Here is a 14,769-nt window from a genome sequence, read left to right on the forward strand (position 1 = left end):
ATACGCAATTTTAATCCATGTGCTGAATATTAGGCGTTTGTGATGGTTAGATTGGCAGCGCAATGATCGAACATTTATAACTCTCCCAAAAAGATTTAGGCCATCCAGACAATTCCAGATTTTTTCAAAAAAAATTGCAGATTTTTTGGAAAAACACTTGACATCCCTGGTCATAATATCGCAAATTTGCAAACGAAGGACTTAATGAGAACACAATTTGTTTCAAAAATCAGCCCTGCGTTATGCAACGATTTGTGCAGGTTGAGTATAGCAGATGCAAGTGCTGCCAAATTCATCACGTTCAGTAAAATTCAAAAATTATTTTTAGATCACAGAATTGATAAAATTGGTTTAATGAGCTATACTTATAAATAAAATTTTGTTTTAAAAATTGTCCTTGCTTTTTAATCGAAATGGGAGGTCTATTACTACCGCAATTAGCAAATACAAGTTACACCAAAAACTTGCTGGCAACCTTAGAGCGGCCTTTAGTAAGCAGTTGATGCGACGTGTACGGTTCAGTGAATGTCTCAATAACATACTTCTATCTAATAAGTTGCATACTACAGGAAGAATTGTAGTCTATAGAATCGAAAATGCCAAAAAGTAGGTTTTCCCATACTAATTTCCATGCAAATTTCAAACGCAATGCGCTACGCCGGGTCAATACCAATCGACCCCAAATTGTGCACAGTTGCTTGAGACCCCAAATGGAATACAAAATGTTCTATGCTTGGTTGATGTGGTTATGATTACATTTTTCCATATAACAATCCCCCACCCTATTGGTTAGTGCAGTAACATAGGATTTTCTCATATACCTCCCAAGTAGCAATTTTAGGTTTATAGCATACTACAAGTGCATTCTATGTTTTGAGAAGGCCTTCAAAAGTACCATAAAACTTTAATTGCTACTAGGGCTGTTCCATCATGATACTTACTTTTGGTTTCTCATATAGAAAGGTTTTGCCATCACTCTAAAAATGGCCAACCTAATCCAGGCCATTTTTTTTATTCAAATAGGTATTCTGTTTCTGATTTATAACAGCAACAGAGGTGGGAGGCGGGGGATTACTCTCCCTATATAACGTATCACCATCCCTTCACCCCCTCCCCATCAAGCCCATACTCTCTCATTCCCATCTCATACCAAAATAAGCTGGGTGCCAGAGCCGTCTTAAGACCACTCGGGGGCCCTGGGCACAACTGAGTTGAGGGGCCCCTATAATTGAACAGGCATATACTGCTGTAGAGTATGATGATCAAAAATGATCCCCATCATCAGGGAGCCATCTATGCCACCTTGAGATATATTTTATATTTTTCAAATTTAAGCCAAATCATTCAACCATGTGAAAGTATTAAAAATACTGTAGGTATCAAAACATATCGAGAAAAAAAATTAGATTTCCATCACTATAGATGGCCTTGTAAATGTCCAGGTACCGTCGAAAAACAGAAGATGATTTTGATAGATCTTAAAAAGATATAGCATTTCTGACCAATCCTACCGAAAGTGACAAAGAGCATAACATACTATATGCGGTTATGGGAGTGCGAACTCAGGTGAGTAAGGAGAGTTAAACGTCAATCATTGTCCTGAGCCAATAAAATTCAACTTGTTAAAAGATGACGACTACGTGATTTACAAAAGTTACATTGATTCGTACAAAGTTGTTCTCAATTAAAAAAAGTCAATTTCCAATTTAAAAAAAAATTCACTCTTTTTTCAACTACATTTACAGATGATAATATTGAAATCAATCGATATAATGTCGAATCTAAGTGCGCGATACGAGGTTCATTCTTTTTAGATATTCGTATTTTTCGCTGCAGGATTCTTTGAAATGTCTCTTCATACATACGGTGAGGTAGATTTTTATTATATATTTTAACAGATGTTTTGTGCTTTCTTTTATAGTGAACGGTTCGGAGAAACGAAGATAGCGAACAAATACGTATTTTCATATTCAACGAATTAGTATCTCATAGACGGTGCCGCGGTAGTTAAATGGCAAGTCTAGGGTTTTGATGGTAGAGTCGCCTCTCTGATGTCGGTGATAAGCACTCAGTGCAGAAGGAGACAGAAAGAAAAAAAATAATAACAATAATTAGCCTTTTCAACTTTCGAAATTACTCGAACCTATTAATATGAACAACACAATTCATTTCAACAATTCACTACCACAACTATTAGCAGTTCATTCATAATCAGCCACAAACAGAAATGCAACCATCTACCAACGAAGCTCATCAAATACGAAAAGCAAATGCTATATCACTTTGATTACAAAATTATACAAACCCAAACATAATTGAATAAAAATTTTAGTTACAAAAAATACATTTCAATACCAGTAATGTAAAACACTCGAAATAAAAAACACAACGAATGCACGTGGCCGTGAGGCACACATTTTCGACTACTGATTCCTGATTCTGACGGCCTAAAATATTTTTGATAAGGCGGGGTGTCGTACAAGAATAACATAATTGATTTTGTACCAGAATACGACGGCATAGTGGAAAATGCCTGATCTGGCCGCGAAAGTATCGTGCAATCTCAAGAAGTCCCGGAGGAGAATTAAACTGGATTCCTAGTTTTAATATAGCTGCAAAAAAAATTTAAACAGGCTATTGTAACCCACTGTTGTATATAGCATTGAATGTCTAGTTTTAAGATAGCTGTAAAAATTTTCCTCTTTTATAAAAAAATATTTCAACATTGTAACCTCCAAGTTTTAAGATATCTAAAATCTAAAAACAAACGAGTTTGGCACCGCCAAGCTAACGCATTTGTGCCTATCAAATAAACGAACTGAAAAAAAATGAAAAGTCCAGGAGTCATTTTTAGAGGTTTTCATGAAGATTTGTCCATTCACAATCCCTGATGTGATAAAGAAATTAAAATTTTCCACATGCGCGGATCGCTTGCCAAACAAGGACTGTGTAACGAATTTCGACATCTATTCTTCCACTTTCTGTACAGCTTCCTTGTGCAAATTTTGCCACCTTGTTGCCGCTCCTGGTGCCTTTCGAACTTTATATACCGTAAACCGGGGTGACTTTGACCACTCGAAACTTTTCTCGTAGATTGCTTATTTGGCCAGAATAGTCTACCGAATCCTTAAAATTTGAAATGAGTTTTGCTCTAAAACTTATAAAATACTGATTTGTTAAATTTTTTGAGTATATTGTTCGGTTTTTGAGTACAAAAACCACAAAAACCCGAAATTTTACTTTACCTTATTTGTTTATTGTATACTGTCTATTTTTTATAAAACAAATAAAGTTTAGATTTTAACAAGAGTAATAAATTCTAAGTGAGTTTTAATTTTTCTTTAGAGTGGGGTGCGCCAAATTTATTTTTAATAGATCGCTTATTTTGAAAACAATTTTTTGAAAATCTACTTGGAAATAATTTCAGATTATCTCCAGCTAAAATTCGCAATATTTTTGTATATTCAATACTCCATAGCGTTAAGATGGATGAAACTCTTTGTACATTGATAGACTACTGAAGTAAAACAAGTGGAGCAGATGAAAATGTTTTCAGATTTTATTTTATTCTAGTTGGGTTCAAATTTTACGAATTTTGGTAACTCTAATTTTACAATAGATTGGAATACTTTATACCATACCAATTAACATCTATTTTTAATATTTAGTAATTGAATATCTTTTCAGAATTAGTCTAAGCAAACATTTGAATGAAAAATATTGACAGCAAGAATTTAATGTGGGTAAACATGCAGGTTATCAAAGTCACCCCGGAATACGAAAGCGGACTTGAAATTTAAATCAGCGAACAAACAATTTGAGGTAAAACCATCAAATCTTCTTCACCATACATCAGTACATGCACACTTAAAAATATTTACATCAAGCAAGATGCACATAAAAGGAGCGTCACAATTCGCTTGAATTTACATTCAAGAACATGCAAAAATGCGTTTTGTTAACAATTTTCCATCTCCATTCAACCGAGTTCTACATAAAAAGACACACAATATTTTATTTCACATGTCGAAACATGTAAAATTACAGTATTAGACAGCAAAATACGTCGCAATGTTGTTAACGTCAAATGTAATTTTTTTTATTTCTAAGTGTGTGGTTTGAAAATATTAAACTTGAAAAAAATGTGTACCGTCGAAAAATATGTAATGATCACTTCAAAAAGTGATCAATATCACCCCGGTTTACGGTACGTATTGTAGAAAACATTTCTTTGGAGCGAATAAAGGCGCTATAATCTAGGTTCATTAGTCAGGGTAGGACTAAATACCTCTGTCCCATCCCATTAGCTAAGGACCAAAGGAGTGACATTAACCTTTTTGATTTGGCACTCCCAACGATTTACCAAATCCCCATCAAATTGAAACGGTCGGTATGGATGTCCACCTTTCTTCCTTATTCAAGGTTCAAAATGATTCGATGATTGAATTCTTCATTAAATGAATAATTTGATTGCCGTATAATTTTGAATTATCTTCATTCTGTACGCTGCACAGTTGGCCTGGCCGTTTTAATGATTGTGTCACATACCATATGTACCACAAACATTAAAACTGACAAGAAAAATTGTACGTGAAAGTCTGCAATTTTCCAAGATTCCCACATGTATTGGCTGTGTATGTGTAGACTAGACTAAACCAGCATTGTAGAAGATAATTCAAAAATGTTTTTGCTCAACATGATTTGAAACTTGAATCTAAATGCTGGATTGACGTTTGAATTGGTCCAATACCATCCTGATAATGTAGTGCCTCGTTCCCCATCGCTACCATCACTCCGGTTGATTGTCTGATGCTCTCTAAAATCACATGGGATAAGGTGCAATGTGTGAATTCGAGCAACTGATCCATTGTTTCCCCGCAAGCTAAAGAGTTATAAACAATTAAGTGCTACTATTTTTTGGAACTATGATTCTATATTCATCCTAAGTTGGGGGCCCCTAAAAGCCCGGGGCCCCTGGCCCTGGCCCAATGTGCCCATGCGTAAAGACGGTACTGCTGGGTGCTAATGAGCTGTGGTTTAAGGGTTTTTCATCCCTTTCACACACACATATACACACCTCCGCATGCCACAATAAGTTAACAAACAGACAGCCTTGGACTAATGCTGATTTAGGTAGTGAAGTATGATATACTTTTCTTGTTTCAAATGTTTCAGCGTCGATACGGGGCTCATCAAGTTCGCCGATGCAGGCCATTTTATATAGGTGTTCCAAGAATATAATAGACATTTCTATATTATATTGAATATAACCACGGAGTCAAAGTTTGGAGAAATGAGAAAGACACTATTGCACCACTAGGTGGATTAAAACAGGTTTTATTGAATGACAATGAATATCTGTAGCCCTGATTGTGATATTGTAATAGGGAAAATAAAGAACAATGTATTGAATAAGTTTATTATTAATATTTACTCAATTCGATTTGATTACACACATACGTTTGCATATATCTGTATATTGTATTTTTCCTCGTAAATTCGTCATAAAATATTTCGAATAGCATTTCACTCGTAAAAAGTGCAATTCGATTTGACTCGCTGCACAATACACTTTTTTGTTGCACCTACAGTATGTTTCTAAGTTTATCGAAACACAAATTGTTATAACACAAGGTTCGTCGATAAACGCATAATCACTATAAATAAATATTATACATACACCGCTAACAAAGTTTTCAAGTGGTTTTGAAATAAAAACTAGATAAATACTTTACAATGTTACTGCGTTTGTTTTCCTAGCTTGTTATTTGATTGTTATGTTAGTAGATCTTGTTTTTGTTTTCGTTCTAGTACTTGGAATTTTTTCTCATATTTTGGCAGTTTTCGCATCAATTTGGCATGACACTGGTGTTGTGTAGTGCTTGGGAAAACACCCCAAAGGCAACATAGACATAATATCAATGCTGAGATAGCAATCACATATTTTCGGTGAATTTGTGCGGACTAAAAAAAATTGGATGCATACTTTGCCGGATGCTTTGTCAACTAACTGCACCTCCAAACATCGACGAATTTGTTTTAAGAAATTCATAAATATCAATATATCAAAAGTGGCCAGATCCTATAGAAAAGGAACAAAAGACATGATCGAGTGAGTATCATATTTTCGTCCATTTCTTATTTATTTATGATAGTTTATTTTATTTTTCAATGATCACTAAATACTACAACTAATTTTGCTTTTGATGCATGAATATTGTAATAATTATACGCAGGCATCGTACTTAGAAGATTTGAAAAGAAAGGTGATCGTTCGCTCAAAAGTCCCAAAGCGATTACAAGCGCAACAAGTTACAGAGTTTTTTTCTTTGTTGGCGGCTAGTATAAAATGTTCCCCTTTTTAATCAGTAAGATGGACAGTATAATTCAATTTACAAATAAAATTTAAGACCCAGTTAAAAAGAGTAAGATAAGTTGATTGCATTTTGCAATGTTCGGTATTAGTTTTTTTCGTTTCCTTGACGAGTCTCTTGGTGTAGTTTAGGATAAGAAGAAGAGTAACCTAACATGCTAAAATTTCGAGTGCGAGTATACTCGAACCAATGCGATACTACTAGATTGTGCTGATTTAGTATTCCCACTGAGTGGCAGTTTCGTAGCCAGTATCCACCAGTTTGAATGTGCCATTCTTAGTTGCTCCGAGATACCGGCCATCATTGGAACGTAGGCAGATGCGTGTTGGTTCCCGCAGTTCAATGTAGAATCCATCGATTGGTGTATCGGAATCAGCGGCAATACCTTCCCCATCGACCCTCCAGTATTTGCCATTTTGACCTTGAGAAAATCGTAACAATATTGCAAGTATTAGTTCTATTTTGTATAATATTAGGTTTTACACCAACCAACATAACCCCACAAAACGAGCCGGATGAACTTCTTTTGACAATTCTCGGTGGTTTGTTTACATGGAAGTTACGTGTGTTCGAATGTAACAGATGAGCAACCGTTGCGCTCGCACTCACGTATCTGACAAAGTAAACAAACCACCGAGAATTGTCAAACATGAACTTCATTCATTATGAGTTCATTCGTGTCGTCATCTTGTAGAACTCAATTGTAGCTGCTCACCTTTAAAGTAAACGACACCCTTCTGAGCGCGTTCGACCAGAATTGTTTCATAAACAGCTTTATTGCACTCTAATTTGTTGCTTCCAGGAGCACGGTAGCCCACGAACCCTTGTTCACACTTCAGAACAAGGATTGGACGGTTGATCAAATAGAAATAAAATTTAGTGGTGTCCTCAATTGCATCAGCCGTGGCAAACAAGTGTCCGGAGCGTTTCGTTGACAATAACTTTCCATTATTAGCACGGAACGACACAGATCCATCACCATGCCATACTAACTCAAACAAAGCATCAGCAGAACGACGACTACCAGTAGCTTGAATACCACCGCCGGTTGAAAGGCACCAGTAGCGATCCTAAAATTATACAAGTATAGCATTTTGTTAACATCCAACATTCAGATAACCTTACTACCTGAGTAGTCCTGAGTGCCCAACGATGAGCGGACCAATCATACTCCAACTGGAACGTTTCGTTGTCTCCGATTTCATCCTGATTAGCAGTTACATCAACACCTTGCTTCACCGATACATATTTGTTGTTTAGAGCAGCAATGAATGATGCCTGAGGCAACGAATCTTCGAGTGAAAACAGCTCGTCTCGGGTAACGGTTTGAGAGCGCGATTTTAGCACAGCCTTCGAACCAATCGGCGACAAATACAATCCGTGACGATCGCGTAGAGCCAAGTGGCCACTGTGATATTCTGCACTGAAGAGACAATCGTCGGTACATTTGGTTTCCAGCTTACCAGTCGAGTTGAGGTATCTTTGAAATGAGAAAAACATAACGTTATTAAGTGAACACGAGAGTTACATCAAGTGCAGTGAACATTGCTTGTGTTCTAGTGTCTCTTGCGTACAGCAGTGTTGAGCCTTAACAAATGTCATTGTCAGTCTTCCTGATCTAATCTAATAAAAAACCAGAAATCATCTTGTCGTTTGTTTAAAAACAAAGACCTAAGACCAAGTAGTGTTAACTTGAATCGCCAGGTACGATCTGGACCAGAGGTGAAACAGTTATTGAAAGTGAAAATGGAATTTAAGCTTACGGAATTCTCTGGGGATAAAAGTCCTTCACATATACAATGATAAAACCACCCCACGTTTACAAGATCTAGCACTACATGACGTACTTTATATTGAAATACGGGTTAGTGAAAAGTTTAACATTTTAAATGTAGATGGGCTTCTTTCCGTTCATTCATATTGAATGGGGCTGGTCCGACTTATTCCTTCTTATCCTACCAAAAACTAAAATACAAGACGCTATCATTGCTCAGACCATGTTGGGTCCCCGCGAGACAGTTTAGTGAACCCCTACTTGAGCTAATGCTGGTAAACATTCGGGAGCTGCGCAAATGGCTCAATGAACGAGGAGCCACTGGTACCCTAGGACGATTTCGTTAAATCTTCAGAGCGGGTGTACTCAGTACCGCTCGTCCCCGGTAAATTTTTTTTATGCTATGTTAGCTACTTTTTTATGTTTACACTGAACGAGGCATAGTAAAAATAGAAGAGTTACCCCTATTTCAAAATGTATTGTACTAGCTTAACTGAGCCGTGCTTTTAATTCTAGATTTGCAATACGTAAAGAAACAATGAGTGCTCGTTGTGCATTGAATGTGCAGATTTTTTCTTAAAAGCGGATCCTTGCCTTTACTCGTTATAAAACTTCAAGTAAAGAGCTAGAAGAGCCAGTTATAAATAATAGAACTTTGTTTTCATAAGGTAGATTACAGACATTTCTGATACACTTGGAACATGTTCGAGAACAGGTATATAAATAAGATAGAATATCATCATGAACTAATTTGGACATAAGTAGTGATACATAAGTAAGTTTTGTTTTAGAATTTGATTACTTTCTGGTTCAGTCTATGATACCAGTATGAATTACGCAGAACTCAATTGCAAATTTGGCTTCCTGTCGTCATTAGTAGTGCGATTTGTCTGTAAAATATCTTCCGCGGATAAAAGTTTCACACTCAAAGTAGAGGCAATCAAACACTCACTTATTGTTGCATGTGTGCAGTGCGTACCGCCCCTCTTCGTCGGCACGGAATTCAAGTGTGAAGAGCGTATCTTCGCCCCACGGAATATTGGCATCAACGTGAATCTCATCTTGTGACTCGGATAGATGAGCGAAACGCTTGCGTCCAACAGAGCGTAGATTCACCTGGCGGGATATGATGAAACAAAGAAAGAAAACCGTATTAGAAATTGGCTGGTGTGATTTCACCGTCACTATCGACCTACCTGTGGCCTGGCGGCGAGATGTACGCTCCAAAATTCCCCCTTGCCGGGGGCTTTGGCTGTGCATGTCAGTTTTTCTGGCGTTCCACCGAGGAAGTAACCGCGCTGTTCATTTTTCAGTGCCCACCGACCAGAGTTGTCATCGGCGATACTGATCTGGAAACGACTACCGGCGTCGCGTTCCTCCGACTCGCACAGCACGTTGCCAAACGAATCCACCGACAGATATCTGCCCAAATGTGATTTCAAATAAATAATACCTGTGTGGTAAGCGGAGAGCAAAGAGGCACAAATATTAATCATATATTTTGCAGCAAGCAGCAAAACAATGTTCATCGTTTTACTTTTCCTAATTAATTACGGACCAAAACAAAAAAGAAAACACTGTTGTTAATCAGATAGCGGTGGCTTTCCAAAAACAACCGCTGTTCAGCGAAGCGAATCATTTATGAAATAAACTGTAGTTTAACTGTTTAGCTGTTTAGTCACTCTCAATGGCTAGTGCATCATCTCATAATCTCTTAACAGTGCTCTAAAAATCCTCATTCGGTAATGAGTAGAAATATAAGCTTCACTCTTAGCAAATATACATATTTAATCCGTCGAATCTATTCGCAATGTTTTGAGTATGTCTACCAAGCTAGTTAATTTGCCCATAAATTTGTTTTTTGTAGATTCTCAAAATGCAGATTTTTTTCTAACAGGATGACTCAATGGTCGATACATATCACAGTACCAAAATGATCGAACTTATAGCTACAACATCTTCACAAAATGGTAAATTGAGTTAGGTATGCCACATTACTTATCTGAAAAATCTCTACGAAGTGGTGTTTCCGAATTTTTAAATTCTGCTTGGTTACTGAGATATACCGAGAAACATGATGAGTTTTCTGCTTCAAATCACTGTATCTCGGGCGAATGACCATCTGGTTAAAGCACTCAATAAACAATTACAATTACAATCACTGTATTGTGAGATTTAATCAAGTTATATTGAAGTTTCAGCTGTTTCGATGCATAAAAACTGTCTAAGGAACACAATGGCATAATTTTCAAAAGAAAAATACATGCACTAAACCTATCTTCGCAATATTAGATAGATGCATGCCTTCTCTGAATTGTTTCCACCAATTGTAAGTTTTTAGATATTCAAACTCAAGCTCTAAACATCGTTTTTCTCGAAATGTCATAAGATAGCACAACAGTACAATGTATGGGAAAAAGGAAGCATTCAATGTTATCACCGGACACACTTCCGAAGCTTCAATACCTTGAACAAAGTCTCTATGTAAAATTTAAGCTCAATCGGGTATGACGAGAGGGTCACACGAAATGGCCAACGTTCAAACATTTTCACCCGCGAAAAACACCTATTGAAATTACAAAAAAAAAACAAAGTCGTATTTTTGATGCCAACTGTCTTGGAATATCACGAAACGTTCAAATCTGGTGATATTAAAAACACTTTTGGTGAAAATTGCTAGCACAACAGTATTATTCACATCCTTGTCAAAAATTTGTTATCCAGTAGATTGGTCAGCTAAAACTTACAATGTACAATTGAATCTACCAACTATGTTGAGAAAATATTACAAAAAAATACCTAATAGACTGATTTGTCCCAGCCATATGGCTCAATGCAAAAGTAAATCTTACTGTATTGTTGCTATTTTCGGAAAGTTGATGACTAAAAGGAATGAAAGGTATGAAAATTGAAAGACGGATAGGTATTCTAGAGTGAATCAGTTATATAGATATAGTGGAAAACTAGAGCATGACTGCCATAATCGAAAGCTAATGTTAAGAATCTTCTACCTTCAACCGTTCTCGGACGAGATCATCATGTAAAGGAGCGAGAAGCCCCGTAAGCCGAAACAAAACATTGGACATAGCGAAACCAAACAGAAACCTAGTGACTATAACAAATCTAACATCCGGAACGAACAAAGCCCATTACGAAGCGATACGAAAAAGCAAGAACACCGATGACCAAAAAACGCTTTCTTTCGCACTGGCCCTGACCCGGGAGGTAACAGTTTGTTATGAAGAGACTCGGGCGGTTGTAGGTGCGGATTCATTCGACAATGTTTTGTCCATCTAATCAGACACTGCCCCAACGCATTTCGCGTATCCAGCAACCTCACCAACGACAGTAAGAGAATGTCCTCTAGACAGCACACAACCAGGATGTCACGATAAACCGCTGTCGTGGAACAGTATTTGGTCCAACCTCGGTGACTTTTAACGGCTAGTGCACGAGAACACTCCTTTAGTGATTGCACTGCATGAAACCTACTTGAAAGTCGGAATGGAAACGACGAGCAGGCTAAGCGAAACAGTGGATATCGGAAACAAGCTGTGGAACACGGAACTGGAGAATATCATTACAAGAGGAAAAAGAAGTAAATTTTCGAAGACTTCGGAACAACGCCAGAGCCAAAATCAAGAGCTGAAGCAACTTCGTATAGGGCATCTTCCCCGAACAGAACAAAAGAAAAAATACTAACACTCTATCAGGGAAGAGGAGAAAGTTCGGATTCTCCCTGGAGGAACGGAAATGTCCCGAACGTCTCCGAGATAATCGGTAAACAGCTGGCTGACGGACTACACGGAGAACAAACAGGTACTTGGCAACAGGCAATTTTCCGCCATACTAGGTCGCGACTTCGGAACACATCTCGGTACCTTAGGAGAAATCTTGAAAGGGGTCAACTAGCCCGCCAACTTAGCAATCCCCGACATCGCGAGTTTACGGCACCGTGTGGAGGGAAGGAGTGCTGCGATAGCTGCAAAACTAGGGGGTAGGTAACATAGGGAGTTTAAAAGACGAATACTTAAAGAAACGCACATTCAAAATCTGCGTTGAAGGGAGGTCGAAAAGTTTTATAGAGGAAAGCGGGGTTTTTCAAGGATCTGTCGTAGCCATCATTTGGTTTCCTGGTACTTCTGGTTTCTTTGTGATAGTGCGCTTATAGATGAGTCAAAATTTCTCATGTCAATATTATTATTAATTTTTTTTTCGCTGAACCCACCAGAATTTGATTTTGCAATACCAAATACAAACAAAAATTTGGATCTTCCATCAAAATAGCGAAATCACCTTCTTTTGATGGCCCACTTTAGAAATTTTGACTGATATAATTTTTGGAAGAATAGAACCTGAAAAACAAAAAGTTTTTACAATTGGCTTTTTCAATTTTATTTTGAACGTTAGGTTCTATTTAATCGACAACAGCTAATTAAGGGACGATCTATTGAAACCTCTAGTCCATTTCGCACCAAAAAAATCTATAGATAGGGTAAACGAGCCCTTATTCATCTCATTAGTCAGGATGTCACACTGTTTCGTTGATAGCTCGACTTAGAGTGACTGGATTGCGCTTAAATAGGTATCATCATCTTTGCTTCGTTCCGAAGAAGCAGTACAGTTAAAATTTTTGCTTGGAAAACGTAAAATGCTCGCGTTTGAGCGAAGCGAAGAGTCGAGTACAACGTATCCTTATTCATCCTACCATTTGAGCTAATGCGTTGAATAGAGATAGCAGCTACTGCTCTAACTAATGTGTTCAAATGGGTGAGATGAATAGAGGAGCTAAGATGAATTAGGGAGCAGTAACCCTATATTGTTCAGCACATAAAAACTCAGTCTGCTTTCATTCACTAACGATACCGGTCACGAAGAGCGTTCAAAGTGGATAAAAAAGTTGAGTCATGAACAGTTACCCGGCGTGTTTGGTTCCTGTTCACTGAGCTACAGAAATCCTGTACCGTCGTTCTTAAATTCTTGCAGTGAGCGTTGTGTGCAATGTATGCAATATGTGCAATGTGTGAATTGCGATGTATCAGCATAAGCACAAGTCGTCTGTACATGCGATAGGTGGAGCACTTACTACGTATTTAGGTCCACTATGTACCGAGAGTGGTTCTGGTACAATTCGAAAATCGATTGTAAGTTTTTTGAATATTATAACGTCAATGTCAAGATCCCCAAGTCTATCTTTTGCGTGTTACTGTTTGCACTCTTCTACAAATAGGGTTCCCGTATCACCTATGCATAGAATATCTTGTTTTCTGTGCATGCATGTAAGCTCATACCATCATGAACTGTAAATAACAAAAAAACACTTTTCTTAGTTTGACAGTTGCATTATGACGAAGTTGCAGCGTATTCGTGATTTGTACAGCTAGCAAAATTTCAATCACGCGAGAAGCATCCCGCTGGACCGTAAGAAGGAGATCAGCTCGGATGCCGATAGTTATCGCTGTATCAAAGGAAAAATTCCGGTTAAGCATGTGCGTTCCACGAGGAAAATGGCGCAAGCGACTTTATGGCACGGAAGCTCGTACAAAAAATTCGGGGGCGAAGTCGAGTGCACGGTAAAAACGCACATGACATGTAACCGTATCCGGAAGCTACAAGTCGAGCGCTGTAAGAATATTTTTACTTTCGATCTCATTTCTAATTTCAGAACCTACCGTTACGCAAACTCTATTCCGGTGAAAGACGTGACCGACGAATACAAAAATGTGTCCTTGACAAAGCATCCCGCTAGTGTTATGGTGTTTGGGTTGGTGGGTTCTAATGGTAAAAAATGGACCTGGTGTTTATTCCAGAAGGTGAAGAAGTAATCACGGAGACCTATATTTTAAGTAAGTATGTCCTTCCGTGGATTGAAGACCAATGCGGATCGAAGCCGGATGTAGTATTTCAAAAAGACGGAGAAACTACTTTTGAGGTGTGACATGGATCACACCTCACACCTCAAAAGTAGTTGCGGGAACATTTGCCGTTCTGAGCGAAGCATATGTGGCCACTATCCAGCCCCGATCTTAATCGTAATCCATTGGATTGTTCAGTATGGCGCGCCATGAAGGCCAATGCTTGCTTGCAATGCCACTGAAGCCAACAAATCTCAGAAAAATATTGAGACGTACCTGTGTAGATATATATTAGAATCTGTTGTGCGTTGCAGAAGCATATTGAGGCCAATTGCGGCACATGGAAACTCGATGGATAATTAATAATTAGGGTGTATCTGGAAATGACACACTTATCCCGATTTATTTTATGGCTTATCCTTACTTATTTTATAAAGCAGATCAATTTTTCAGTGCCCCCAACTAGAATAACTGGCACTAGAATAATATCAAAATTTTAAGAAGAATGAAGAACTAGATGTGTATAATATGTTTAGCACAAAACAGTTAAAAATCAAACAGATATTAATAATACTACACAAGAAAGACCAAAAATCTATATACTTTACTCAAAACAACGAAATATCAATATAAATCAACACACAGTTACAAAATAACGATCGATTGTCCTTGTTGATTTCGTGACTCTCGAATTAGTAACAAAGTTATATCGATCTGATAAGGTAATACAACTCGTATGAACAAATTTTGATGAACGAAAGAATGG

General features: G+C 37.7%; 1 protein-coding gene across 4 annotated transcripts in view; it reads right to left on the reverse strand.

Moving 5' to 3' along the window:
• Positions 1-5,412: 5,412 nt before the first annotated feature.
• LOC131676398 (protein singed) overlaps positions 5,413-14,769 on the reverse strand; it is a 93,341-nt gene continuing 83,984 nt past the window's right edge. For 3 of the 4 annotated variants that reach the window (XM_058955470.1, XM_058955478.1, XM_058955483.1), the window contains exons 3-7: positions 9,345-9,601; positions 9,101-9,264; positions 7,500-7,854; positions 7,090-7,444; positions 5,413-6,795 (exon numbers count right to left, since the gene is read on the reverse strand). In XM_058955470.1, the coding sequence (XP_058811453.1) occupies positions 6,590-6,795; positions 7,090-7,444; positions 7,500-7,854; positions 9,101-9,264; positions 9,345-9,601 (1,337 nt within the window). In that variant the 3' untranslated portion in view covers positions 5,413-6,589. The remainder of the gene's footprint in view (positions 6,796-7,089; positions 7,445-7,499; positions 7,855-9,100; positions 9,265-9,344; positions 9,602-14,769) is intronic. The other variant, XM_058955491.1, reaches the window with a different exon arrangement.

The sequence above is a fragment of the Topomyia yanbarensis genome, chromosome 1, assembly GCF_030247195.1.
Source record: "Topomyia yanbarensis strain Yona2022 chromosome 1, ASM3024719v1, whole genome shotgun sequence".
NCBI classification, from domain to species: Eukaryota; Metazoa; Arthropoda; class Insecta; order Diptera; family Culicidae; genus Topomyia; species Topomyia yanbarensis.